This window comes from Nylanderia fulva, unplaced genomic scaffold (genome assembly GCF_048542155.1).
Source record: "Nylanderia fulva isolate GAGA-0341 unplaced genomic scaffold, ASM4854215v1 Scaffold11, whole genome shotgun sequence".
Lineage (NCBI taxonomy): Eukaryota > Metazoa > Arthropoda > Insecta > Hymenoptera > Formicidae > Nylanderia > Nylanderia fulva.
The window spans coordinates 2,257,117-2,284,985 of NW_028189302.1; the positions used below are offsets into that span (position 1 = coordinate 2,257,117).

Here is a 27,869-nt window from a genome sequence, read left to right on the forward strand (position 1 = left end):
TACTGGAACAAAGCCGCGTAAATTATGTATGCGACATACATATGGACACACGTATGTATGTATGTATATATGTATATTTGCGTCGGTGTCGCGGCTGAAAAATCCGGCTGAAAATTTCGCCGTAACGGAAACGACACACGTTACAGAAAAATTCCGTGAAAAAGGTGTCTCTCAAACATTTACGGTTGTCTAAAATACCGAGAAAATTGCACTTCTATTTTTCGCCTGTCTCTGCAGCTCCCGAATTTCCCTCTCGTGAATTTGCAATTTAAAAGCGGAGCGAAATGAATGGCCGAGATATTTGAAGGTCGCTGAAAAATTCACGCGTTCGCAACTCGTGAATGGGCCGTTAAATAAAAAAAAGAAAAATTTGGTCCTAAAATTAAAGAGAATCTTCAAGGACGTAGGAGAAATCTTTCGCGAGAAGATGGAGATCGCGTTTGACTTGTAAATTAGCATCTGTGCGAAAAAGTTACGGTACGAGATTTACGAAATTACAGTGTATTTGATGATTACTAATACATTTCAGATAAGAAAACCGTAAAAGAAAAAGAAAGAGAGAGGATCAATAGTAGATCCGATTCGATACGATCTTTCGAAGCATAATGCATCGTTTCGATGCGGAAAAGAGAAAAAGAGAGAAAGTCTGAACTTCTTTATAATTCTATCCTTGAGACCTTATTGGCGAAGTTTGTAATACGGAGAATTGTAATTTATGCACTGAGTGTGTACGGTGCATGATTTATATGGAAAAGTGCATAGAGTGCATTTGCCCGAACGAAATTATCGTGCAAAGTTGCACGTGTGTAGTAACTAGACGTTGCGGGAGAGTTTGAGCTTTTATCGATATAAAATCACGGATATTAAAGTCGCGTGAATTTTCAACGACGGCAATTGCAGCTCGGAAAATTTTCTATCGCTATCTTACGTTGTCCCATGCATGCGCATGCACTTTAGAATTTTTTTACTACAATATATATTAATTTTAAATATATTATAATTTTTAATATTTTAATACTTACAATTAATATTTATAATTACAAATTAACAAATTTAATGAATTACTAATATTACAATAATTTTTACTATTGTATAATTTTAGAAATGAGACGACTCGAGAGTTGGAAGTGAAATCAGCCTGTCTTTTTGGGCGGAATGTCACGGTCGCGTAATAACACGAGCAAGATCGGAGAACTAGAGCTAATAACAGTGCAAGATTTTGCGTGGGCGCGATAGAGCGGAGTAAATAATTTGCCCCGAGAAGGAGGGAAAAGAAAAATGCCACGCGCGTCACCGACATTTATCGCGAATAAACATTGCACTACCACCGGCAGCATCCCGGGAATCGTATGTTTGTCATGAACGTCTTAAGACGCGCGAAATGACGCGGCCGTTTATGTACGTGTGTATTCGCACACAAACACGAGGCCTTGCCAATCGCCCCGCTATATTTATACGCGGCCTTTTTATTTCAGCGCGGTTATTTACCACGCGAACTTAACATTTCGCTTCGATTGCAGCAACGAGAGGTTGCAAAGTGCAGCAAAGTGAAACACACGTCGGGTGACAGTCATGAAAACACATTACATATCGTCTATCCGCGTTAAAAGCGCAGATGACGAAGGGAATATATTTTCTTGGCAAGGGTTGCGCGCGAAAATTTCCGAAGAATTTCAGGTTTAATTATATGAACGACGTGAACGTGCGATTTCTTATGAATTAGTGCACAGAGGGAATTTTCTCTTAGAATTTATCCGAAAAATCCGTGATAATTATATGAGACAATACGCTATTGGGAGAATCTTATAAGAATTCTTCTGATTAATATTTACCACAATAAAAAATATTAATATGTAAATTTTACTATATATATATTAATATTTTGTATTAAAATTTACTATTAACATTATTAATATTTTTATTGTGGTAAATATTAACAAGAGAAACTCTTATAAAATTCTTCCAATATTACATACAGGTATATCAATATTTTTTATTGTGGTGTAAATACTAATCAGAGAAACTCTAATAATTTTCCGGATAAATTCTAAGGGAAAATTCTCTCCGTGCGCAGTATCATAATCTAAAGATTTGGGTGCAAATTTGCGACATATCTTATATACAAATTTATTACACGACGTAACGTCGTTTCACGTTACATGGGTGATCATTAGTTTAATTTTAAAGGCGACCTCGCTCGCCTGCCTCCAATTGCCATAATTTCACCGACTATATTCCCCACGTGATGGTCCATTGATCAACCGCGACCAACCATCAGTGGAGGCTGATCATGATTGCGGTTCGATTATCACACACCAAGAGAGAGAGAGAGAGCGGAGAGAGTGCTAATAATCTCCCGGTAATGATACAGACGAATACTTTTTTTCTCAGTGTCGCGCCGCAATTGCGAAATTATTTAACGATCGGTGGCAAATGGTAATTATCTATGCGGGAGATACTCAACGCTGCATGCAAGAGGAAAACAAAAAACAGCCGAAGCCCAAACATGTTGTCATCGGTCTCACTTATGGTCGTATTGTCACGTATCGTGCGCGAGTCACGAAACACAATATGTTTTTCTAATCGATTTAGTCACGCCACGTCCATTATCGTATAGTTATTTATGCGGCGCGCGCGCATAAATAATAATATTTTACGAATACGGACAGAGAGTCGTTAATCTTGATGGCCTGAGAAGAAAGATTCGCGCCGCTGCATCTATGAATTTTCAGTGACGTCGGTTTACAGCGGTAAAAACTGCGCGAAAAGTTTCCAATCTTTCGCCAAGTACGCAGAGAGAATTTTCTCTTAGAATTAGAGAAATATTTATAATTGTGGTAGATATTAATATTTTTATATTGTGGTACATATTAATTAGAAAAATTCTTATCAAATTATTCCAATGCTATACCATAATTTTTAAATAAATTTTAAGAGAAAATTTTCTCCGGATACCTACTGTATTTTTGACACATTGCACTGTGATAATTTTTTGATACCAGCTACTGGGCGTTGAACATTTTTTTTTTATTTTAAGAAATTTCCGGATAGAAAGACACTTTATACTATTAGAGTATTTACTTAAATCTTGTAAAGAAATTCCCTGAGAATTTTCTGATCTGAATCTTCTAAAAGTATTTTCGTTTAAAATTCCAAACAAATTAGACTGCAATTTGTAGATGCAGCTTTTTAAAATAAGTTTCTTTATTGCATCGCTTTGGAATATTTTTTATTCATATGATGCAAAAAAGTTATCGAAAGTGCAGATTTTCTAGCATTTAATATTGATTTATTAATTGTAAAATTAATCTGGACAGTATATCTATGATATAAACATAGATATAAAAATATATAATAGAATACTAAAATTGATTTAAATATTACTATATTAAAAATTTTACAATTTTGTATAAAACTTGCAGAAAAAAAGTCTTGATACTAAGAAAAGCTCGTCAATAAAAAAGCGCATGAAATTTTAATAAACATTTAAATATTTAAAAGTCGAGATAAAAGTAAAATGATCAAAGATACAATTTTTGAAAACATTTTCCGAGTCTCAATAAAATCCCATGAAAATTCCCAGATTTTCCAGAATAAAAAAAATTCCTGACACAATTCGACTTTCCCAAATTTTTAACATTCAATATAGTTCTAACTACCCAGGTATCTGGTTCACTGACAGAAGAAGAATTAAAATCAAGAGCGAATCGCTTTTTAATATAAAGGTCTTCAAGTTTCGCAGAGAGAAAATTGCTCAATTTTGTAATTTTATCAATTTTAGTATTTTATTATATATTTTTATATCTATATTTATATCATAGATATACTGTCCAGATTAATTTTACAATTAATAAATGAATAAAAATTATTCCAAAGCGATGCAATAAATACTTAAATAAATTAGTACTCCCTAAGATGTTTCTAAAAATGGTTTCCTTTTTTTATTTTCGCACACAATCATATCTTTAACGTTTAACGATATAGACGTAGATCTATATCGCCCTTCGTTATTGTCTGAATTAATTTGACGAGTTCTTCTTTCAAGGCGGTTCCCTACACCGATCGCGCTACTTACGTGCCCTATTAGGACCGAAAGCGCGATAATAAAACGTAACGCGTGCGCGAAACGGCGAAACGCGGACGTGCCAGATCCAGGTGAACAAAGGGGCTATTAGCCTCGCGATTTATCCACGCTCCGCTTTGTTGTCCGGTAATTGACGCCGGGGTTTCCGAACGGAGCCCGTTATGGGAAAACTCGTTTCGTGTTTCGCTATCGCGTCGTCAGGGTTTCTGCGCTTCGGCGAAAGGGTCACACAAGGCCCTTTCGCCTTCTCTCTCTCTCTTGCTCCAATTTTCGCTAACGAAGTTATTCCCCGAGACAATACGTCCAGGGTTATTCGCGAAATTTCGCGCAAATTGCCGACAAACTGACGGCCTTAGGGCTCTTCTTCTCCCACCATTGTTCCCTTTGGTCTCTCGTTCGTACACAAGGAGAGACTTCAAATCCAGATTTCGCGTTAAGTAGAGTTTCTTAATTTTACAACGTCAAATTAGGTAGAATATTTGTTTGCTAACAAGCTTTTCTCGTAAACAATGCCTCGTTGATACCTGATATTTATAATCAAGGCACAATTCGTGAAATTAAATAATGACAGATATGTGAAAGGACTTAATTGCACCGGCGTCAATTATTGCACGCCACTGTGATTAACGAACTTTTTTCTTTTCCCTTTTTTTTTTTTTTTTATAAAAAGAGCGAGCCTTTCGAGCGTGCCTTTTCGCCTCGTTAAGAGCGAAAACGACTCACGCTGTTCGAGAGAAAAACGTTTCTCCCGGTTCTTCCTCGCTGAAAGGTTCTCAAAGGAAGGGAAGCCGACATTCTCCTCTCGGGCGACGCTCGTTGCTCGCCAGATGGCCGAAACGAAACGGTCGTAAAACCGTCGTCCGGCCGCGAAAGCACCGATACGTTTCGAGAAAAAACGCGCGCGCGAACTCGGAGGAGATTTGGAAAAACATGACCCAATTTTTCTCGCCGCCAACGCCGTCGATTATCGTTCTCGCACGTGCGATTTCGCGACCCTCGTCACGTGCGACCGAGTTTAAACATGCGAACCTACTGCATACATATATTCAAACGCCGTAGACGTTTAAACTGCTATTTACATCGGATGTGTGTATATATACATACGTACACGTGGACTTTTTGCTCAATGAACGACGTCGCTTGTTTCAAGAGGTGCCGGAGAGTAAAGAAAGGACTGCCAATACGAAGGTGACGATGATTATATTTATACAGACAGAATTTACAATCGTGATAATTGGGACAATATGGTGTTGGGAGAATTTTTTGATTTTTCTCGACTGACAGAAAAATTAATTGAATTCGAATAAGTATTTGTTTCAATGTGCTGCCGAATAAATAATTTTTTGAAACTATAATCATATTGATTTGATGTGAAACATTTTTGCTTCAAATAACTAATTTATTAGGCAGTATTGAAATAAATATTTATTAATTTAGAAATTTTTTTTCAGTGTCTGATTAATATTTTTATCACAATCAAAAATATTAATATCTATCAGAAAAAAATTGTGATAAATATTAGTCAGAGAAACTCTTGAAATTCTTATTCCAATATCAGATTGTCCTAAGCATGATTTTCGGAGTAAATTCTAAGATTAAAATAAAATAAAACTAAAAATATAATAAAATAAAATAAATAAATAAAACTCTTTCCGAGTATACCTGAACATTCTTATTAAATTAACAGGTAAAAAAAAAAAAAAAATATCGCGACGGAATGTTTCCTATACATGTCATCGCATATTTTTCCAACGTTTCGAGACAAGTGACAGGACAGAAACGCGACAAACAGCGTCAGGCAGCGACAGGTGGGGGAGGGAAAAGGGGGTGGTAGCGCCTGTTTAAAAGTCGATTCGATTGTTCGATCATGCGTGCCCAGTTTCGCAAGCGGAAAGAGAGATAGATAGATGGAGAGAGATTCTGACGTGCCCGCTTATAGGACGCATGAAATGAAAATTTTATCGATCGCCAGAGGTATCTCTCCGTCGTCCGAATAGAGTAAATTGCGATGCCGCTTTATAGAAGCTTTATACACCGAGTTGCCTGGCGGGAATCTTCGCCGAGTAAATCGGGAGAAAAATATGAGGCCGGGAGAGAGAACCTTAGAAAAATTCCGCGGATGAATATTTAAATGTCGAAAATGTTGTTTAATTTTACTTATTTCGCGAGATTTAATGATGATTTGATGATGGAAAAAAATTGGCGGATTTTATTATATTATATAAAAATATTATATATAAAATAATATTACCCTTCGATTTCTTAAACAATTTTTGATGGGAAAAAAATTTGCGAATTTTATTATATATTATATAAAATATAATATATAATAAAAAATCGATAGGTTGTTCCATATAAATAATTATTTCATGCAATACAAATTATTTATATTATTATCGAAAATATAAATATGAATTATTTTATATAATATATAATAAAATTCGCAAATTTTTTTCCCATCAAAAATTGTTTAAGAAATCGAAGGGTAATATTATTTTATATTTAATATACGTTATTATATATAAAATAATATTACCCTTCGATTTCTTAAACAATTTTTGATGGGAAAAAAATTTGCGAATTTTATTATATATTATATAAAATAATTCATATTTATATTTTCGATAATAATATAAATAATTTGTATTGCATGAAATAATTATTTATATAGAACAACCGATCGATTTTTCTTATATAAAAAAAATTGCGAGTTTTATTATATTAATCTTCCCCTCGCGAACAATACAGCTAAATCAGTATCGCGTTTATAGAGATCGTTTCGATGTCCCGAGGACGACGCAAGATAAAAATATTTTTCGGCAGAATAATCCTACCGACACAATATATACATATATGTTGTTCCTCGAATATCTCTCGGGATATATTCTAAAAATATCATCTCGCACTTCGCGTCGCTTCATTTCACAGTTATTGACTCCGATTTTCTCGCCCCGTGTCCATAAAAAAGTTGAAAGAAGCGGGCCTATTACCATAATATCCGTTTTTGGAAAGCAACTCCCCGTGAATATTCCTCGTATCAATCGAGTTTCATCTCCACTGGAGAGACGAAATCTTTTCGTCATCTCGCACCGCCGAAAGCGAACTCTACAACATTGTGAGAGAGAGTACGTAATCACCGGAATAAATCTTCGGGGCAACTTTTAAACGGCGAGAGACGCCAAGAAGTAGCGCGGAAGAGAAGAATTTACGTCCAGGTTTGAGAGGGAAAAAAGGTCGATTATTGACCCAAGGGCCTTGTGCTACATTGTGTATTGCGTATATCAACTCCTACACGTGTACCATATATATAGTAGGGCGCCGAATTTTTCAGCGAACCACTCTATGAATTGGCTGGCGCTACGAAGGTTGTTTCCCTTTCTTATGCAATGCGTAAAAAAATATCGTAGAAAAAAATATCATCCACTACATAAATTTGTGGCGCGAGTCGTATTTTTCGCGAAAGAGAGCTTTCTCTCCGTTAAAAAATATATCGCTGTCTAGAAGGACATACTAACTACCTTAATTAAATTTTACGTGCCTCGATATGTTATACCTGAAATTTAGTTATCGCGTCTAAATTTTAATTCTCTATGGTAATTTATATTTTTAACTATAACTTGATGGGGAATTTCCGATTAAACTGTAGGTTAAAATATTATCTATTATAATATAATATAATTATACTACACGGAGAGAATTTTTCGTTATATTTTACTGCGAAATTCAGTACAAATTTTATCATGTTTGATAATAAGTCGAAAATTATCATGCTGCATTGTAAAATTTATATAAAATATTTTGTCACTTTTTTGAAGTTTATTCTATTCAAAACACTTGAAGAATCCTAAGCTTTCAACTTAGTTTTTAACATATTTTAAAATTATTGAAATTTTACTATATACTGTGGTAAAATTAATCAACATATTTTATATTTTATTGTGATAGATGTTGATATTTTTTATTGTGATAAATATTAATCAGAGAAATTCTCCTTAAATGTTTTCTATATCATATATATTGTCCCATACGATTACCATGATTTTCAAAATAAATCTTAAGAGAAAATTCTCTCTGTGTATAATAACTAATATTTTTTTCTGTATTGCATTTATTTTTATCATAAATAAGTTTACAGAAAAATGATAGAAATGATATAAAGCTCTGAAGGAAACGCGCATTTCATCGTTCCGATTAGGTAGTTCGAACTATAAGGTTAGTGAAGAAGTTTGATTGAATCGGAGAGATGCTTCAACTTTTATATAGTTCAATCTCTCGAATTCATCGATCGTGTAAAACAGAACGAAATGAGGAAGCTCAATGTGACAGTGAAATTTATTCCGTTATTATACAGTTTGCAAAACCGAGTGACGAAGGTGACCGCAGGGCATTGTCGTTATTATTATTAATATTATTATTATATCGTAATATATATCCAGGGAGGAAAATAAAATATACGTGTGAAGTGCCGTTGAATATCTCCGATAGGCGAAGCGAGAACCCGGATTGACGTTATACGAGTGGCGCGATAAAGCATTAACTCTACGGCTAAATTGTAATCGCATAAAATGCAAAATGTCGGGTTGTCCGGATGACGTTATTTTACATCGGCGCGAATTTACATACCGTGTATATTTCGGACACAATCGCCTCTCTTTCCACCTTCGCCAGTTGCAAAATACAATTTAGAAATTAAATTCGGCAATAATTTTTTAATGAAATTCGCAGTAATATATTTCTTGCTTTTATCGATATATTTACACATGAAAAAAAAATTATTAAAACGACAGGCGTTATTTATCACCCGTGTTTTATATTAAAAGGAAAGAATTTGCGAGAGAGAAATCAATTTCGAGGGAATAAACATTTATTTCTTCATCATTGACGTTACCCAATAATATATCTCTTTCGACGAGAGTCTTTTAATATCCTTCAAATCGCGAGGGAGAATATAATTCACGCGAATAACTTATGCACTCTCGTTCTTTTTTTTTTCTCTCGAGAAGCGTTGCACGTACAGAAATGCCACAAGTCCAAGTGGACATGAAAAGGAGTTAATAGTAGCTGATTCGCGAGAAATCGGGCGGTCGCTAATGACGGTAATGGCCGACCATCAGTACAGAGAAATAATTCCATCGAAGATACGAAGGCAAAGTGCCAATTACGTGCAGGAGCATAAAGCGAGAATTAAACTGGCATAAAATTTTTTTTTTTTTTTTTTTTACCACCGCTACGTGACTAAAAAAACGGACGATCTCGGAGGAAAGAGGAGTGTCGCTTAAGAAGCGGAAGCGAAAGATGGAATATAACGTTGCCACCCACGCGGAAATTAATTGCAACCTACCGCGATACGACTTAATTAAGATCAACAATTAAACGAACTTGTGTGTGTATGTGTCGTACGGACAATTGAACGTATCCAACAATTGTTTTCTCTTCACCATCCCGTGTTTCCCACAAATGGCCGATTAGTCTGCCAGACGATATGGATGTGTGTGCCAACTATATATATATGCATTACAAATGTAACCGCGGATGCACACAGGGTGTCCCGGAATCCTTCGTCAGATGAGTCTTATGCAATCGCGAGAGAGACAGACAAGATATTTTATCGAACGAAAAAATAGGTGTAAATTTTAACTACCTCCATATTACACATGTAATTTAGTTATTATGCCTAAATTTTGGCTAATGTTTTTTTTAGTTATAGAACTCTCCGTTAAAGTGTAACTAAAAAGTTGACAGCTCATTTTTTTTTCGTGAAAATGTCGAATATATTAGTCTATTCTAGCTGGAAATATTTTCCTACGATGTGAAATAGAAAATAATTTTCGAGACACCCCCTATACAGTAACAGAGTTCACATATACACACGCATATACACAGTTACTTCTAACTAGCCGTTATTACGGGTATGTCGGTTGTTACACCGGTTAATAAATCGAAATGTCAAACTCGACATTAGTATCTTGCTTATCGCGCGCCAAAGTGCAAAATTGGCACGCACGTTCGAGCAATTTGCCTCAAATATCGTTCATTTGCATAATCATAGAATTGTCGTAAAATAACTATTCTTTTTTCTTATAAATAGAAGCATACTACATTTTATGTAAATAATTTTTGGTCTTTAATTATTATTTCAAATTTGTATCATGGAAAATCGTGGATCAATATTGAAAGAATTTTAAGACTCTCTCTGATTAATATTTTTATTTTTTATTATGGTAAATATTAATTATAAAGGAACTCTTATAAAATCCTTCTAACACCATATTGTCTCACAATTACCATGATTTTCGTTTGTAAATTCCATTTAGATGGCAGGAAGCATCGATATTACAATTACAGAAATGAATAAAATTATAATACAATTGTATGAAAGCTTGCGCTTTCTATTATTCATACGTTTTTACAGTATTTACTATAACAGTTTATTAATAGACACAAATCTTTAATGTTAAATATAATTCAATAATAATCACTTCTCAAAGCGTTTGCTTTGCCTATATATATTCTAATGACTCATATAGTCGCTTATAGTCTCCAGGTCTCGTCATTTAGGATGTTATCAAAGAAACAGGTCGCAATAAAATCTAACGGGAGTAAGTCATCTTTATCTGGATAAAAAAGTTGTTCAGATATAATCGGTATAATATTATAGGAGAACTATTTCCGACAATTCTCGCAGAGCTAGTTCTTAAAATACTATATGTTGACTTAACGCGACGTCTAAAATTCAATAATAAAATACAATATATACTCGATGAGACAGTATCTGTGTGTCTGAATCTCATATTATTCACAAGGCGAAAGGAGAAGATATCAAATGTACACGTCTGCGATCGAATTATGTCTATTTCATCACCCACTTATGAGGTCGGCGATCTCGCTTATATAACACACGATGCGAAAACAAGAAAAAAAAGAAAGAAGAACCAGGCTGCACCTTGGACAACCGAGACGCTCTTAAGTCATCGGCATTTTTTTTTTTTTTTTTTTCCAAAGCGCGTTTGCGATAAATGCACTTTTTGACGTCGCTTATCAAGAGAACGCAAGAGGGTATTATTAAAACTAATAATTGATTGAAAAATCTGCGATATATGTCGGGTGTCACAGACGTATCGCGTCTCACATAAGGTGATCGAACGGTACATATTCAAGGCGATAGGATCGTTTTATCATTTTATACATACATACATACGTCAACAACGTCATATTACGTGCAATATATCCCGGCGCATCTCGCGTTGCATATATAATGCAACTCAAACATGCTTGCTCGTCGCGCATTTACGAGGATGTACGTAGTTTTCAAGGGAAGATTTCGCGTCCTTTTAAAGCGAAACGATAAACCCCTCCGTCTAAACACGCTGCCCAGCCGTGAGACAACAATGTACCGGGTTACGGGCACTTGTTTGCCTGGCCTAAAACAACACGTCTTCTCCACTCGAGTGGCGTGTACAGCCTGGAGAAAGAAGTCTGCGTATGTAGGTGTAAGTGTGTGTGTGTGTGTGTGTGTGAGTGGGTGGGTGTGTGTGTGTGATGCCGGTCTTATCACGCGCGTGTGCACGCGCGAGCGTGACGAAGACTCATAGCAGAGTCTGGCTGATCCAGCAATTTCGGTCGAGCATGATTAACACAAAATACTCAACGCTGAATCGCGAGGTAAACGCCATGAAATTATAGATTTTAACCATTTTTCGTGTAACACGCAAACAAAACAATTTATATATCATGTTTAGTTTGACAAAAAAAATATTTATAGGTATACACTTAACTCATGACATTCATTCATCTGTTTAAAAAATATATAAACATGTAACGAAATAATTTATCAAATAGAAAAAAATATGTAATGTCCAATATAATATTGGAAGAATTTTGTAAGAATTTTTCGAATTAAATATTTTTATCTTATCACAATAAAAAATATCTACCATATCTAATAAGATATAAAATTTACTATGTACATACATATTGTTCCAAGATTCTCATCATTTTCAGGGAAAATTCTAAGAAAAAATTCTCTCCGTATATTAATAAAATTATTTAAAATATAACATATAATAATTATCAATTATGACAATAATTGTATTGTTATATGTATATAATAACACTAAAAAAATAATATATATGTATTCTTATATCTTTCTTTTTCTTGATAAATTATTTTGTTAAATGTATACATTTTTTAAAACAGATAAGTAAATAATTAAAAAAAAATGTTACGTGGCGTGATCAAAATTAGGACAAATCTGGTGTGTGCGTGGCGTGTGCGTGTGAGCCATTTGCAACACATGACATTATATCACACATGATCCAACAAAAAGTGCGGCCATTTCGAGCGGAACGAATCAAAGCATAAGTCGAGCTGGACTCGACAGACTCGTTCTCTCGATATCAAAGGATGGTGAAAAAAAAAAAATATATATATATATATATATATATATACATTCTCTTCGGCGCAGAAAACAACACGTGCGAGCGGATAAAAAAATTAATGTTACGCGAGATTTAGTACGAGTATTGTGGCCTGCAAGCGCTAAATCTGGAGTAATCGATAAAGAATTGCAAAGAAGATGATGGATATCTGCGTGAATAAACACAGAATTGACTATAACTTTCATTTTTTTCTCTCTCGATAAAAGACGAAAAATAATCGCAACTCTGCGAATCCGAAGTTCGATTTTTACGAGAATTGATGCGAATAGAAAGATAATGCTGTTTAAAAAAATTTTTCAAAAGAGATTAAGACAAAACGAAATTCACTAATCTGCTTAAGAAATACACATACATGACAAAATGACAAAATAATTTATCAAAAAATATATGTATATAGGTATCTTTTAAATATATATTTTTATATATTAAAATCTATAGCAAACAGCACTTTATCTTTATTTTCTGTAAATTAATAAAATCTTTTTATACGATAATATATATATATATATATATATATATATATATATATGTATTTAACAACTACTATAAATCTAAAATTACTGTTGCATTAGAAAACATTTTAATATATTTATTCTTATTTTCGTTACATGTTTTCTAGTTTTACCAGAAGTGTCAAAGCAAAGATTTAATTTCGACTGACGTCTATTTTTATGCATACACAGAAATAATTTTTTCTGTCATAACTTGTTCGGAGCTATTCAAGACTGTCGAGGGATTACGTCTATTATTCGACGAAGGGCACCATTCATCCTATATTACACAATACTCACAACGACGTAGGTACAGAGATAGATACAAGACATTATCTGTTACAGAAGAAAAGTCGTTACCCCCGAAAAGAATAGCAATAAAACAAAGTTTGTTAATGGATTCTTTCTTCTATTCTTATATAGACCTCATGTCAACCTTGGTATTCTTTAAGACAATACACTTACCCACAAAATTCATTAACATATATGTTCATTAAATATATATGTCAAACTGAATGCTTAGAATTTAATTACCAATGATTTATTTCAATATCGCGAGAAAATTCTAATTAAAAGAAATTATTTTCCCCGACATAAGATTGCCCGCGATTTTATTTTTGAATTCTTCTATCTAACAATAAGTAGGGGATAAGAAAGGGGCTTCCCCTATATTTGCGGGCTTTTTATTTTATATGTAAATGGCTACGCCACTGCCTCCAAATACATACGGATCAATTCAACCGTGTAAACGTCATCCACCGCGACTGAATGATCTAAGGTACGTCTCTCTCTCTCTCTGTCTCTCAACACGTGTCCGTATTACGACTTCCAAGGACGCATACATTCTGTCTCCGTATTACGCACGATGAATTCCGATTGCCCCGATTATTAATCGGCACGGTTCCTCTGTTTCGGCCACTTAAATCCTCAACCAGGGTCATGTTCGAATTTATAATCGCAATTTCGAGCCAATCCAGAACCCATTACACACTGTATTTATTTACCATGTATTATTCCGCAAGATAACGCACGGAGCGAATTATTTCTTAGAATTGACCCTAAATCATGGTAATCCTGGGAAAATATACCTAGTATTGGCAGAATAATTTTATAAGGGTTTCTCTGTGATTAATAATTACAACAAAAAATATTAATATATTGAATATATGTAATATTGGAAGAGTTTTATAAGAGTTTCTCCGATTAATATTTACCACAATAAAAAATATTTGTGTACATATAGTAAAATTTAATATTTTATATTTTTAATATTTTTAATATTAATCAGAGAAACTCATAAAATTCTTCCAATATCATATTATCTCACGATTACCATGAGGGTAAATTCTAAGAGAAAATTCTCTCTGTACATATTCGAGCGCGATTATAATGTCACAATAGAAAAAAAAAAGGAATCCTCTCTTTCTTTCAGAAAAGAAGGAATTATATATTTTCGCCATTTTCCATCTTTCGAAAGATAGTCGCATAACATTAAATTACATCATGCTTTCTTTTTTCACACACGTGAAATTAAAAATAAAATATTTCAATCGACGTATAGAGAGCTCCGATCGAGAAATAAAAAAAAACCTACATACAGAATAAAAGTGACTGCGATGTTCTACGCGCAAATAAGTGTGGTAATAATAGCTAATACTCTGGCAGAATATTTGCGAATTACCCAACACGCGCGAGCAAACACATTAATCAGCAAGAAGAGAGAAGAAACGGGCGTCTTTCTTTCTCTCTCTCTCCTTGTTGGACCGAGTAGTCACGCGAGTGATCTGTGCTTCGACGTATCTGCCGATATCGGCGAGGGTTTCCAAGGTCGCTCGGATAAAATCCGATAATTTAATTCAGGCGATTTGACCAGGCCAAATTTCCAGAGCGGAATACGTGCCTCCCTCTCTCTCAGGGTGTCCAGCAAACTCAATAAAAAAATTCCCTGACTTTTGAAAATTTTCCAAGACCAGAAATTTAATTTTTCCCTGACTTTTTAGTACTATTTTTCCCAAATATTTAATTTGCATATATATCTATATGATAAATCAATTAAATTATTGAGATATTTTGGTCAACAATGAAAAGATTCGGAAGTTGAAAAAACAAAAATTTAAATCAATTATACAATCTGCATTATGTACAATAATCGAAACAAACATGTCACTATAAACTATTTAAATAATCACCTTTTTTATTTATGTTATATCAAATTTTTTTCGTTTTGTCTCTGTCAAACACATTGAAATAAAATAACACGACGATGAAAATATAAATTAACGAACGCGCTGTCAAGGAAAAGTTTATATTTATTTAATAAAAAATTTCAAATTATCGAGACAAATGTAGAACAATGTAAAAAAAATCCAGATAGATGTAAAATGTCCTGACTTTTCCCTAACAATTCCAGAATAAAATTCCCTGACCATTTTCCCAGTTTTCCACAAATTTCCCTGACACCCTGTCTCCCTCTCTCTCCCTCTTTCGATGCGAAAAAAAGGTCACGACGAATATATATGTACAGAGTGATGCAGTTCGTTCTTAACTCTCACGATGGATCTTCCAATTTACGAACGAATTACGAAGCCGATCTTCCCCTTTAGCAATTTCCTGATTTTAGAACTTGCTTACAACTTTTTCCGATGAGGAAAAAAATCAATTTCATATTCATTAAAGAATTCGTCATTAAAAGTTGAGCGGAGTTTCCGGGACACCTTGTGAAAAAATAAGATGGGCGAAGGAGGCCGAGGAGAAAAGAGAGAGAAAGAGAGAAAAACTCAGCTGGAAAATACGAAAACCAAGGAAGAGGAAACAACGAGGAGGAACCGAGATCGCGAACAAAGGAAACTTCGCGAGTTCGATGCTCCCTTCTTATCAGTAGATGGCAGTGTTATAAGGCGCGCGAGAGAGAAGGAGAGAGAATCAGGCTGTTTCATTGGTCGCCAGCAACGTGACGTCATCGTATTGATTACCGGTCTGCCACGTGACAGCCGCACATTTCTCTATCCTTCTCCGTCTCACCGTTCTCATACGATCTGTCCTCGTCGCACTCTGATCACTCTGTGTCCCACTGGCCGATTCGAGGCCGATGATGCACAAAGAGACCTTTAGGTCTTCTCTCCGGTCCTGAACCAGGAAGCACGCAAACACTTCCGGCTCGGCTGTAAATCTCGAGAATTGCGACGAGTCGAGTTCCGGATGGCGCCGTACGTTCTATAAATTATGAATGACGTTTACGCGCAATTGCAAGATAAAGCCGGAAAGAACTCTTTAGATTTCAGATGAAGGCTAGAGCAAAGTCGTATATATGTAATCAAGACTAGGATTTAGTATAAACATTCGAAAATAGTGGTTAATTTCGGCAGACATACATCGAGAGACTTGGCCTTGCTCCATTTGAGAATTTATTTTAAACAAACTTGTGAATCTTTAAATATTTTAAAATTTGTGACGTATTCTTTATTTGAATCTCAATTATATCACATAATCTTAATAATTTACACCGAGTCGAATTGCAAGAAATATCTTATTAAAATTGATTGCCACAAATAATTGAAATTACTTAAAAATTAAATTTTAATACTAATTTAATATTAATTTAAAGCCTTTTTATTTCAATATTACATTCGTCGCGGATTAGATTAAATTTTATGACTCAATCCAGATTGTGTTGCGGCAGAAATTGTAAATATTGAATGTAACACGCGATGTCTTTGTACAGCAATAAGCGCCGACAGTTTCTTTGATTTACAGCTTGAAATTCTTCTCGATTTATCCGCAGATAATATGATATATATTTCTACTGACTTCTATATAATAACACTTGAGTTTCTCTCCGCAAAGATATAAATCCCTTCCCTCCCAATAAATTTAACATGTTTATCTTTTCATCAAATTTCTTAGCGGTATATATATATATATATATATATATATATATATATATATCCCTCGTATAATACACACCAAAGATATTATTCAGCCGCTTATGTAATCATTAATCGGAACATTAGCGCGATGGAAGGAAATTTATCGCGACGAGTTTCGCCCACCGGTCGCAAAAAAGCAGAGACTCGCGACCGGTTTTGAATAGTTGAAAGGAAGGGGTCCCTCGTCTTTCACCCGGCAAAAGTCTTCAGCATCGCCGTGATGATGTCGAGGAAAAAAAAAAAGGGGAAGGAAAATGTCGGGAAGAACCTGCCGAAGAAGAGGCGAAGGCGGCCTAGGCCTCGTAAACAACGTTAGAAACTAAAACCCAGATCTCCGAAACCAGTTCCAGCGGTTGGAAAATAATTTTACGACACAGGGGGACCCGAGCGAGGGATATAAAGGGAGATAGAAAATAGGGGGCAGAGGGAGAGAGAAAGAAAGGCAAGGGGCGAAGAGAGTGGTGTTTATTTCCGCCTTAGGGAAGGTCCATCAAGGACGGGCGTCGAGGAACGTATAGGTCTGCTCTTATAGAGAAGAACGTGAAAAATTCATCAGATTGTCCAGCAAACTCAATGAAAACAATTCCCTGATTTTTTATAATTTTCCAAGACCAGAAATTTATTTTTTACGACTTTTTAGTATTTTTTTTTCCAAATATATAATTTGCATCTATATGATAAATGAATTAATAAATCATGAAATCCTTGAGATATTTTTGTCAACGATGAAAAGGTTCGGAAGTTAAAAAAAAAACAAAAATTTTAATTAATTATACACTCTGCGTTATGTACGATAATCGAAACAAACGTGTCATTATAAACTATTTAAATGATCACTTTTTTTATTTATATATCATATCAAATTTTATATTTAATATATTTTAACCAATTATATAATACTTTTTCTAATTTTCCAAGACCAGAAATTAATTTTTTCCGACTTTTTAGTATTGTTTTTTCCAAATATATAACTTGCATATATGCATCTAAATGATAAATGAATTAATAAATGTTAAATCATGAAATCCTTGAGATATTTTTGTCAACCATCAAAAGGTTGGGAAGTTAAAAAAAACAAAAATTTAAATTAATTATACACTCTGCGTTATGTACGATAATCAAAACAAACGTGTCACTATAAACTATTTAAATGATCACTTTTTTTATTTATATATTATATCAAATTTTATTTTTAATATATATTTAATGGTATCCAATATCACAACAAAATCTTTTTAATAAAAAATTAATGTATTTAATTTTTAATAAAAAAATGAATTAAAATAAAGTTCTTGAGCAATGTTATAATATATTTTGAAATATATAATACATTGAAATAAAATAACACGACGATGAAAATATAAATTAACGAACACGCTGTCAAGGAAAAGTTCATATTTATTTAATCAAAAATGTCAAATTATTGAAACAATGTAGAATAATGTGAAAAAATCCAGATAAATAGTACCATTTCCTGACAATTCCAGATTAATAAAATTGCCTGACAATGCTAGATTTTCCAGATTTCCCTGACCGCTAGACACCCTGACAGAGGATGTGCGTTCAAAATATTTAATATAACAGGTTTGGAAAAAAAAAAAAAAAAAAAATTACACCCCCGATGATATTTCATATACGACGTGAAAAATTATTCCGGTTTCCAACAGAGAGGGAGTATCGCGTTCTATTCCCCGACCCCCATCGAAGAGGTCTTATAGCACTATATAACAACCGAGATCTTCCGATTCTGGAATCGGGTGGAGAAGAAATAAATTTCAAACGGGGGAAAAGAGAAAGGAGAGATGCCGTATACGACGCTATACCAAGTTTAATCTTGACAGGTATATGTCTCGAAGACGGAGAAAAAAAAAAAGATCCCGCACGGGGATGGAAAAGGGGGTCGAGAGGGAGGGGAAAAAAAAGGAGAAAATTCGATAATCGTGTTCGTGTCCCGGGAGGGACACGAAGCCATCCGCCGTTGAAACTCGTCAGGCATGTTAAGAAAAACGAAGGGATGAAGGAAGAGTGGAAAAAAAAAAAGCCGAGAGATAACCCCCTCGAAAAAAAAGACAAAGAAAGGGAAATCGAAAACGGGGTGGCGCGGCGAATAAAAATAGACGATAGCCGCAGTCTGATATTGCGCAAAGACGGCCGCTTAATTTCACCTTCCTCCATTTGCCTCTCCCTGATGCAGAAACGGGGCGCGAACGAAAATAAACCGGGCTACACCTCGGGGGTCCGAGGCGGCGAATTTCCAATTTCCCGCAGAAATTAAACCGACGCGCCGCCGCTCGGTTGCGTAACAAGAGCGAAACGTTAAACATGCTAAAAACCCCGGGTTTTTTTCCCTTTTTCACACTCTTTTTTTGTCACCCGTAATAGCGAATCATGATGCTGACAAAGCGAGAAGGGAGTCAGGTAGAGAGAAGAATTGATACTTATATAGCCGGTAAATTTTCCTTTTTTTCTCCTTTGTCGGGAAAGAAGGGTCGGAAAAGACCTTATTGTTAAGACTTATTGTGGTTGAATAACTAAACACCCTCGGTCTCGCATGACGCTACTGAGAATTAGCTTAAACCAACAACAACCTACTGAGTTTAGCCGCTAACGAGCTTCTAACGAGTCAATCACCTTGACTCGAGAGAGAGAGAGAGAGAGAGAGAGAGAGAGAGAGAGAGAGAGAGAGAATAGTATATTGTGTATCAAGTGCGGAAAGTTGACAATTGGACACGAGTGCCCCACACGAGTGTACAATTGTCAATCCGCACGTGATACATATACTATTTTGTATTACAAGTGCAGGCAAAGTGGCTTTGTGCGCGTTTTCTGTGCGCGCCATTTTGCGGCGTGAGAAATCGGCCGCTTTCCGCACAGAAAACACGCACACAAAGTGCCACTTTGCCTGCACGTGTAATACAAAAATATTATACATTTTTTACACGTAATAAGAAAAAAGGGTAAAAAGGGGGTCCTCCCTGGAATTAACAAAAATTAAGCGTTTGCTTTCCCTTTGAATAAACAGTAGAATTTACTTGCACATTTAATATAAAAAATTTTTTTAATTAAGTAAAACAATTTTAACCATGCCCCTCTTTCTGGAAAAAATTTCGCGATGCAGTACTTATCGAATTTTCTTTATCTTCAATTACCAAACGTGTAATACAAAAAATATTGTATGTGCCAGAAGATATATTTTACGTCGACGTATCTCGAGTGAATTTATCACGGTTTTCTCTTATTATTGCCGCGAGGTCCATCCTCGATCGAGGGTGAGGGATGATGAAAGGTGCTGATGAAATTGAATAAGGCGAATTGGATACCTCGATATATAGGCACGGCCTCTCTTCGTGAGAGATGTTTCGCAGATAAAAACTAAAGACTAAAAGAAATGTCCGACAGCGTACTCAAAGTTTGGAAAAAAGCATAATTCTTCTCATAAAAATATAACACTGAAGAAAAATTTGTTGACTTGACTAAACCTTGCACCTAAATTACTATTTTCTTACATTTAATATGTTATATTTTATTTAAATATTTTAATTAACAAAATAATATTTAGTTGAAAGATTTAATCAAGTAATTATATTTTTTCAATGTACATTATTTCGTTTTTTCTCATTTATTTTATTTATGATTGTTATGAGCATTTATTTGCTCCAACCTAAGTCTTTATACTTTTAATTTTTATTCGATTTTTCTTCCTCTTTAGTTATCACACGAAATGTTAATAATCAAATAATCAAATGTGGAAAAAAATAATAAATGAATCTAAATTAATGATAAATATTAAAATTAATGTTGTTGAAAATGATGAATTATTTTTCAAATAAAATGAATCTGTCTCTTTTCAATAATTCTATTTCGTTTTTTCTCATTTATTTTATTTGATTGTTATGAGCATTTATTTGCTCCAACCTAAGTCTTCATACTTTTAATTTTTATTCGATTTTTCTTCCTCTTTAGTTATCACACGAGATGTTAATAATCAAATAATCAAATGTGGAAAAAAATAATAAATAAATCTAAATTAATGATAAATATTAAAATTAATGTTGTTGAAAATGATTAATTATTTTTCAAATAAAATGAACCTGTCTCTTTTCAATAATTCTAGATTATTAATAGTTTTAATTAAATATTTGATAAATCTAAACATTTAATAATTTAATTTCAATATGATTCTCTAAATTATGCATTATATTATAATATATTCGTCGCAGAGGTTAAATCTATTTTCCCGATTGAAAATGATGAGCGCGTAAACACGTAATCGAGCTATAAATGTTATATGAGGAACGTTTTACGTGTTTCCAAGGACGAAAATTCTCGATCCAACGTTAAAGCACAGGCTGATGAAAGAGGGATGAAGCTGACGCAAGATCGAAAATTCTTATATATGTGTCACACACCTAGTCTTGCACGCTACGAAGGACAAATTATTCGAAAACACACAGCTGCTTCCTATATAAATGCACGTAATAGTGTCTCACGATTTCATGGCACGCTCGACGCGGCCGCAATAAAAATAGATAAAGAATAAATATTCATATGTACGCGCCGACTTTGTTTACGAGAAAAAACCTTCCGGATTCCTAGTTTAAATTTGTAGCTCTCTAACTAAATGACTGTTAATGTCCAACCAGCTGACCATTTTTTTCTCGACACTCGTCCATGATCTAATCTCGTCGCACGTGTCGCGACTGACAATAAAGTAATTAAAAAAGTGTGTTTAAAAATAAAAGCGACTCAATGCAGTAATGACGTATGAACAAATACGTGCGTCAAAAATTATACAAAAAGAGAATAAATTGTGCACTTTATCTGAGGTATGTGTTTTCCGTTAAACAAATTATCTAATCGCCTAATAGCGTCCATTATAGATTACTCGTTTCATTTCACGATGTTATGTTACATTATCGAAAGCCTACAAATTATTGCGATTGTTGCGCAAGATTAAATCGAGATGATCACCTGATTTATCACCTGATTACCAAGTCACCACCAATGGCTTATCAAGGCACGTGGCGGAGAACACAATATCGTCCCGATTTAATTAAATTAGTATATGAACTGGTACCGCGATATTTTTTTCTCTTCTTTTTATTCGAACAGAATCAATCGGCGGAATTAATCATCGCTCGGCCAATGAACTAGAATTGGTGATCGAGATTGTCTTTCACGAAGCGAGAGAGACAAAGAAAACGGGATGTTCGGTTCTTATTTGTGACAAAGAGTACAAAGAGCAGCTCGTAAGTGTTGATATTCGTCATTATCGATAAGAATACTTTGTAACCATTTTTATATTAATTGCGTAAAATTCGGAAGTGAATAGAGAACAATTAAAAAAAAAATTTGATCCTTGTATATATAATGGAATTTATAAAAATTAAGGTTAAAAATTCTAGAAAATCCATCTTATGCATACTTTTAAATTTTAATAAAATAAAATTTATCTTAAAAATCATGATAATCGTGGAATAATATGATATTAAAAAGTTTGATAAAAGTTTCTCTAATTAACCACAATAAAAAATATTAATATCTACCGCAATAAGATATAAAACATGTTCGATTAATTTTACTACGTACGTAGTAAAATTTTCTATGTACATATATTAATATTTTTTATTGTGGTAAATATTTCGTCAGAGAAACTTTATAAAAATTCTTCCAATGCCATATTGTCTCACGATAACCATCATGATTTTTTAAGGTAAATTCTAAGAGAATTATCTTCGTGATAGTGAATAAAAAATTAAAAGGTTTCTTTGTATTACATTGTTAAAATACCTTTTTCAAGTTTTGTAAAAGCATTGTAAAAGCAAATTTAATTACTCGGCTCAACGATCATGTAAAATATATACATATATGTCACGTTTAATTGTAAGTATAAAATATCTGTGTACAAAATTCATTTTCCCAGAAAACATCATTAATCTTGCAACGTCTATAGAACTGACCTTGCTTTTCTCTAATGCGTGCCAAATATTTCGATACTTGGCACATATCATAAAGCTTCCTTCATACACTCAATTATTATATCATATAAGGACGGAGCTGAACAAACTTTCGCGTATATCGTTCAATATTATATTTTAATGGAACTTTCCGAAACTTCTACGCAAAATTACGCAAAAACAACCACATATGTCAAGAGAATCCCCCGGCATTCTTTAATAAACACAGAAAAAATTAGTTACAGTAGCTAAAATTTTAGATGTCCCTGTGTATTACATATGAAATTTTAGCTAATACTTTTAGCTATAAAATTCTCCGTTAAACTGTAGCTAAAAAATTAATTACCATAGCTAAAATTATAGTAATAAAAATATTAGTAACCACAGCTAAAATTTAGGCAGGATTAGGTAAGTTAATCATTTTTTTAAACTAAGTTAAGTTAAAGTTAGTTGGGTATAAAATTAATTTAGTTAAGTTAAAAGTTGCATGAGCAAACAATTAACTTAATTAAATAAGTTAAGTTAAGATTTAATTAACTGAAGTTAAATCAAAACTTAATTTTTAAAAACATTTATATTAAATTAGAATTTCGTTTGTTAATTCTTTCAATATTTATAATAACAAAGAAATTTTGATTTTTATATAGAAATATTTTTTTGTGATTACAATTAATGACAAATGAGCATAAAAATTAATACTTTTAGGGTCAATTTTTCCAACTTCTCGGTAAGTTTTACCTGATAAGTAGCATATTTTCGTCTTTTTTCAGATAAGTTCTAAAAAAAGACAAAGATATGCTACTTGTCAGGTAAAACTAAAAAATCAATACTGATATTCAGGGATAAAAAATTTAGCTTATAGGAAAAAAAATTACTTTAAGGTCAAAAAATTAGTTAAAAGTTCTTAACATTTTTTTAACTTTTACCTAATTAACTAGTTATTACCCAACCCTGAATTTAGGCATGCAATAAAGTTTTAGGTCGCAATATATAGGGACAGGTCAACTTAAGCTGCAGTAATGAATCTGTTTTTCCGTGCAGGAAAAGCCGAGAAATTTCTAGAAAGCCGAGGAAAATGGTCCGCACGCGTAGACGCGTGACGTGTCGTTATCTCGACGCGAGATCGGAGGAGTGCGTGCGATTAATCGGGTAAAGGGAAACCGAGCGGAAGCGGTATATAAAATGAATACGTAAACAGGGAAGAGGAATCACCGTTCCGTTTTCTCTGTTAAATCCCGAGGCTTCCCGGCCAACCGGCAACGTCGAAGCACGATCACGCGACTCCAACCTTCCGTCTCTCTTTCTTCGCCGCCAAGTCATCTTTCTCCCTCACACAAAGACCGGCCGGCTCTCTCCCACCACCGGCTAGTTATTGTACTCTATTTCTGCCGATGAGATGAGCCGAGTAAGATCTCGGTGACTTTCCGAATGCGTGCCGGGCGCACGTGCGTGTGCAAAAGAGAGAGAGAGAAAGCGATCCCGAGAGAGATGCATCTTTCGAGAGTGCATCAAAGACACCGTCGATCTCGAATGCACACACATAAAGTGCCGGACAAAGAAAGTTCTTTATGTATATGTAGATTTTTTTTTTTTTTAAATAAGATTGTTTTGAAATTATAAAATAAAATAGGAGGAACGTTTTGTCATCCGAAGAGAATTTTTATCACTCATTTTAAACCCAAAAATAGTATTCGAGAACGCGTACATTTCTGGCTTGAAACTTGTTTACATTGAAATGCCTAAATTATTCGTATTTTGTTGTATTCCGCGATATTATGCGATTATATATATATATATATATATATATATATATATATACATATATTAAAAGAGAATTGTCGATTGATTCTCAAGAAGGGAACGAGAAATGAAAAATAACGAGATTGATTATGCAGGATGTTCCATAAGAAATTGCTGAAACTAATTAACACTTTTAAAATTAATTTTTATCAATAAAATAAACTGATATACAAACATTTTATTTCTATCCATTAAAAACTGTAGACTTTCCACTTTCCAACACAATTTTTGTTTTCTCAATAACTGCATGCATTAAAAAATGACAGCTGATTAGTTTCAGCAATTTTCTATGAACACCCTATATGTACTAAATACATCGACAACGATTGACAGCAAAATTATACATACGATTGAAACCAAATATCCGCATGATGAAACAGCGTGATAGTTTTATCATGTGTGAAATATTACTCCGTTTATTCAATTCTAAAGACAATTACGTAGAGCGACACAACAGATAAATCATTCTGTGCAAATATCCCGAAGTAAAACATACAAAAAAAAAAAAAAAATGCGGGACAAAATTAGCTCTAAAAGAACAACGTTCAGACATCCGACAAGTGTGCTTATCAGTAACAAAGGTGCTCAGCATCTCGCGTGGAAAGTTCCAGAGAATTGAAAAGTCATCGCGAATCTAGATTGTAGAACAGAACGTAACCTTTTTCGGAGCAAAGAATTTTCTACTCGTTGCGCGAGCAACGTTTGTGTATCGCCGCTACATTTTCAGGAATAATAAAAAAAAACGTGTGCTTTTTCCCCTGCCTTCTCTGGACAGAGGAAATATTTATTAGAATACGTAAATATTTATAAAATTCTGAAATCCTCGGAGAATTTGTTGGTTTTAAGATAGAGTTAGATTATATTATCAAACTACGAGAATTATACAGATTATTCAAAGATAAATATGTCCTCACGCTTCGTTTACATTTTCGGGAATGCGATGTGTCGACGCGTTCGCTCCCCTCGAAAGCAAAGAAATTGCCGAAAAAATTGGAACACTCACCACACTGGGAAAAAAACTGTCATTGACGCGCGGCCAACTTCGCGCAGCTTCTTCGAGGAAAGCGAAAGGGTCGACTAAGGAGAAAAGGGAGAAATTCCAGCTCGAACTCACCTCGTTCGCTCCCATTTGACCCATGCTGCCCATCGTGGGACGATTCGCGATGGTATCTGCAGCCACCGGCTGCGAATCGCTCTCGTTAGCGATGGGAATCTTGGCGGCTTTCGATAAGGACACTGAAGATAGTCACGCGCACTCCCGGCGAGCAAACCAACCAATTCCCGATTTATCCCCTTTCTCTTTTCTCTCGACGACAAAAGTCGCGCGATGATGCAAGATGTGTGTATATATATATATATATCCGAAATGTATCCCGACAATTATCACCGGCGAATCAGAAGGCCGGATTCGGCGCGACACGTCCGTCGATTGTCACTGCGCGCAACGAGCGGAAGTAGGTTCGATGACGTCGCGTGGTTGTTACCAGTCATAATATTATCACAAAAGGGGACTCTGCGAGTGTCGTCTCCGGGTTGAATCGCGGAGACTAACGTCACACCGTACTGTATCGACACACAAAGCGAGAGAAATCAGGTTACGGCGGGAGAGTGTGAACAAAAATTCGCGATCCTCACCCGATGACAGCCGGTTACTAACTGACGCCGCCAAGCGGTGCCCCGAGCGAGTCGCCACGCCGATCATCTGGCCGGCTGCCGGTGACCGAGTGGTGGGGGAAGCCCAGTGGTGGGGGTAGAGGGATAAAGCCGCGGGAGGAGAGCGCACGCCGGTTTTACGCGTCCGCAAGGCCGTACGATTGGGAGCTCCTTGGGGATACTCGCGAAGATAGATTTTTGACAGGTCGAGCTCGAATTAATATGCAAAAGACGGAACATCGATGCAGTTATTATTATATAAATTTTAGTAGAAAACAGTACACGGAGAAAATTTTCTCTTAGAATTTAGTCCCTGAAAATCGTGGGACAATATGGTATTTAAATTAATTCGATTTAAATTAATCGAACATATTTTATATCTTATTGGGATAGATATTTATATTTTTATTGTGATAAAAAACCAGGATTTTCAGGGTAAATTCTAAGAGAAAATTCTCTCTGTGTAGAGTTAATTAATTGTACCTTTTGCAATAATAATATTTAAAGATTAGTAAAAATTCTCGAAATAGAAAGAATATAAATATTGAAATTAATGTAAAAAAATTATTTCTCATAATAATATTAACTCCCTCTTTCTCTGATTAATTTTTTCTTCGATGTAAACAAAGAAAAGTCAGTCGAACTTTATTAATATTTACGAGAAAATTGTTTAAAATTATGATAATATAAATTAAAATTACATATTTTATTTTATTTTAATTACTTTTATATTATTATTTGTTTAGATATTTTTATATCTTCACGTTACATATTTATCTTTGAATAATCTGTATAATTCTCGTAGTTTGATAATATAATCTAACTCTATCTTAAAACCAACAAATTCTCCGAGGATTTCAGAATTTTATAAATATTTACGTATTCTAATAAATATTTCCTCTGTCCAGAGAAGGCAGGGGAAAAAGCACACGTTGGTCGAAGCTGAAGAGACGGCCCTGCATGCCGGCCTGATCAGCTGATGCCTTAGCAACAGTGGTATTACCCGCACTAAATATATCAGAGAGAAAGAGAGAGAGACTTCACGTCTCAACACAATGAAACTTGTAACGAGAAGAACGATGAGACAGAGAAAGAGTATCACATATCGAGTAATAACCATAGTTTCGTCATGCAATTAATCGCGTCGATGACGTATAACTATACGTATCGATTTAAGGGATGCGACACTCTTTCTCATCGATCCAATATTGCTCGTATAATTTGCTGAATGCGATTGCAATCGTGTGAAAAAATTCCGTGATTTTATCTTTAAAAAAAAAATCGACAGAAGAATAGCAAAGAGATGTGATTATAAAAATTATTTAATATTAAAAAAATGAAGCGTATATATTAACTTGCACGTACGTATCGATTACGAAATTCATTTTTTTCCTCAAAGATTTTTTTTTATCACAAATGACATAAGAAAGAATTTGAAAAATGTTATGCAAAGAATATCAAATAAATATACAGTGTATAAAAAAATTAATCAAGATTATATATATATTTATTTTTTTTA

General features: G+C 34.3%; 1 protein-coding gene across 2 annotated transcripts in view; it reads right to left on the reverse strand.

Annotated features, from left to right (window-relative positions):
• Positions 1-27,869, reverse strand: part of Sesn (Sestrin) — a 231,895-nt gene that overhangs the window by 27,511 nt on the left and 176,515 nt on the right. The window contains exon 1 of one of the 2 annotated variants that reach the window (XM_029303977.2): positions 25,812-26,368. The exons of the other annotated variant lie outside the window; for it this stretch is intronic. Coding sequence (XP_029159810.1) covers positions 25,812-25,844 — 33 coding nt within the window. The 5' untranslated portion in view covers positions 25,845-26,368. Of the gene's footprint in view, positions 1-25,811; positions 26,369-27,869 lie in introns of those variants that run through there. 2 annotated transcript variants of the gene reach the window in all.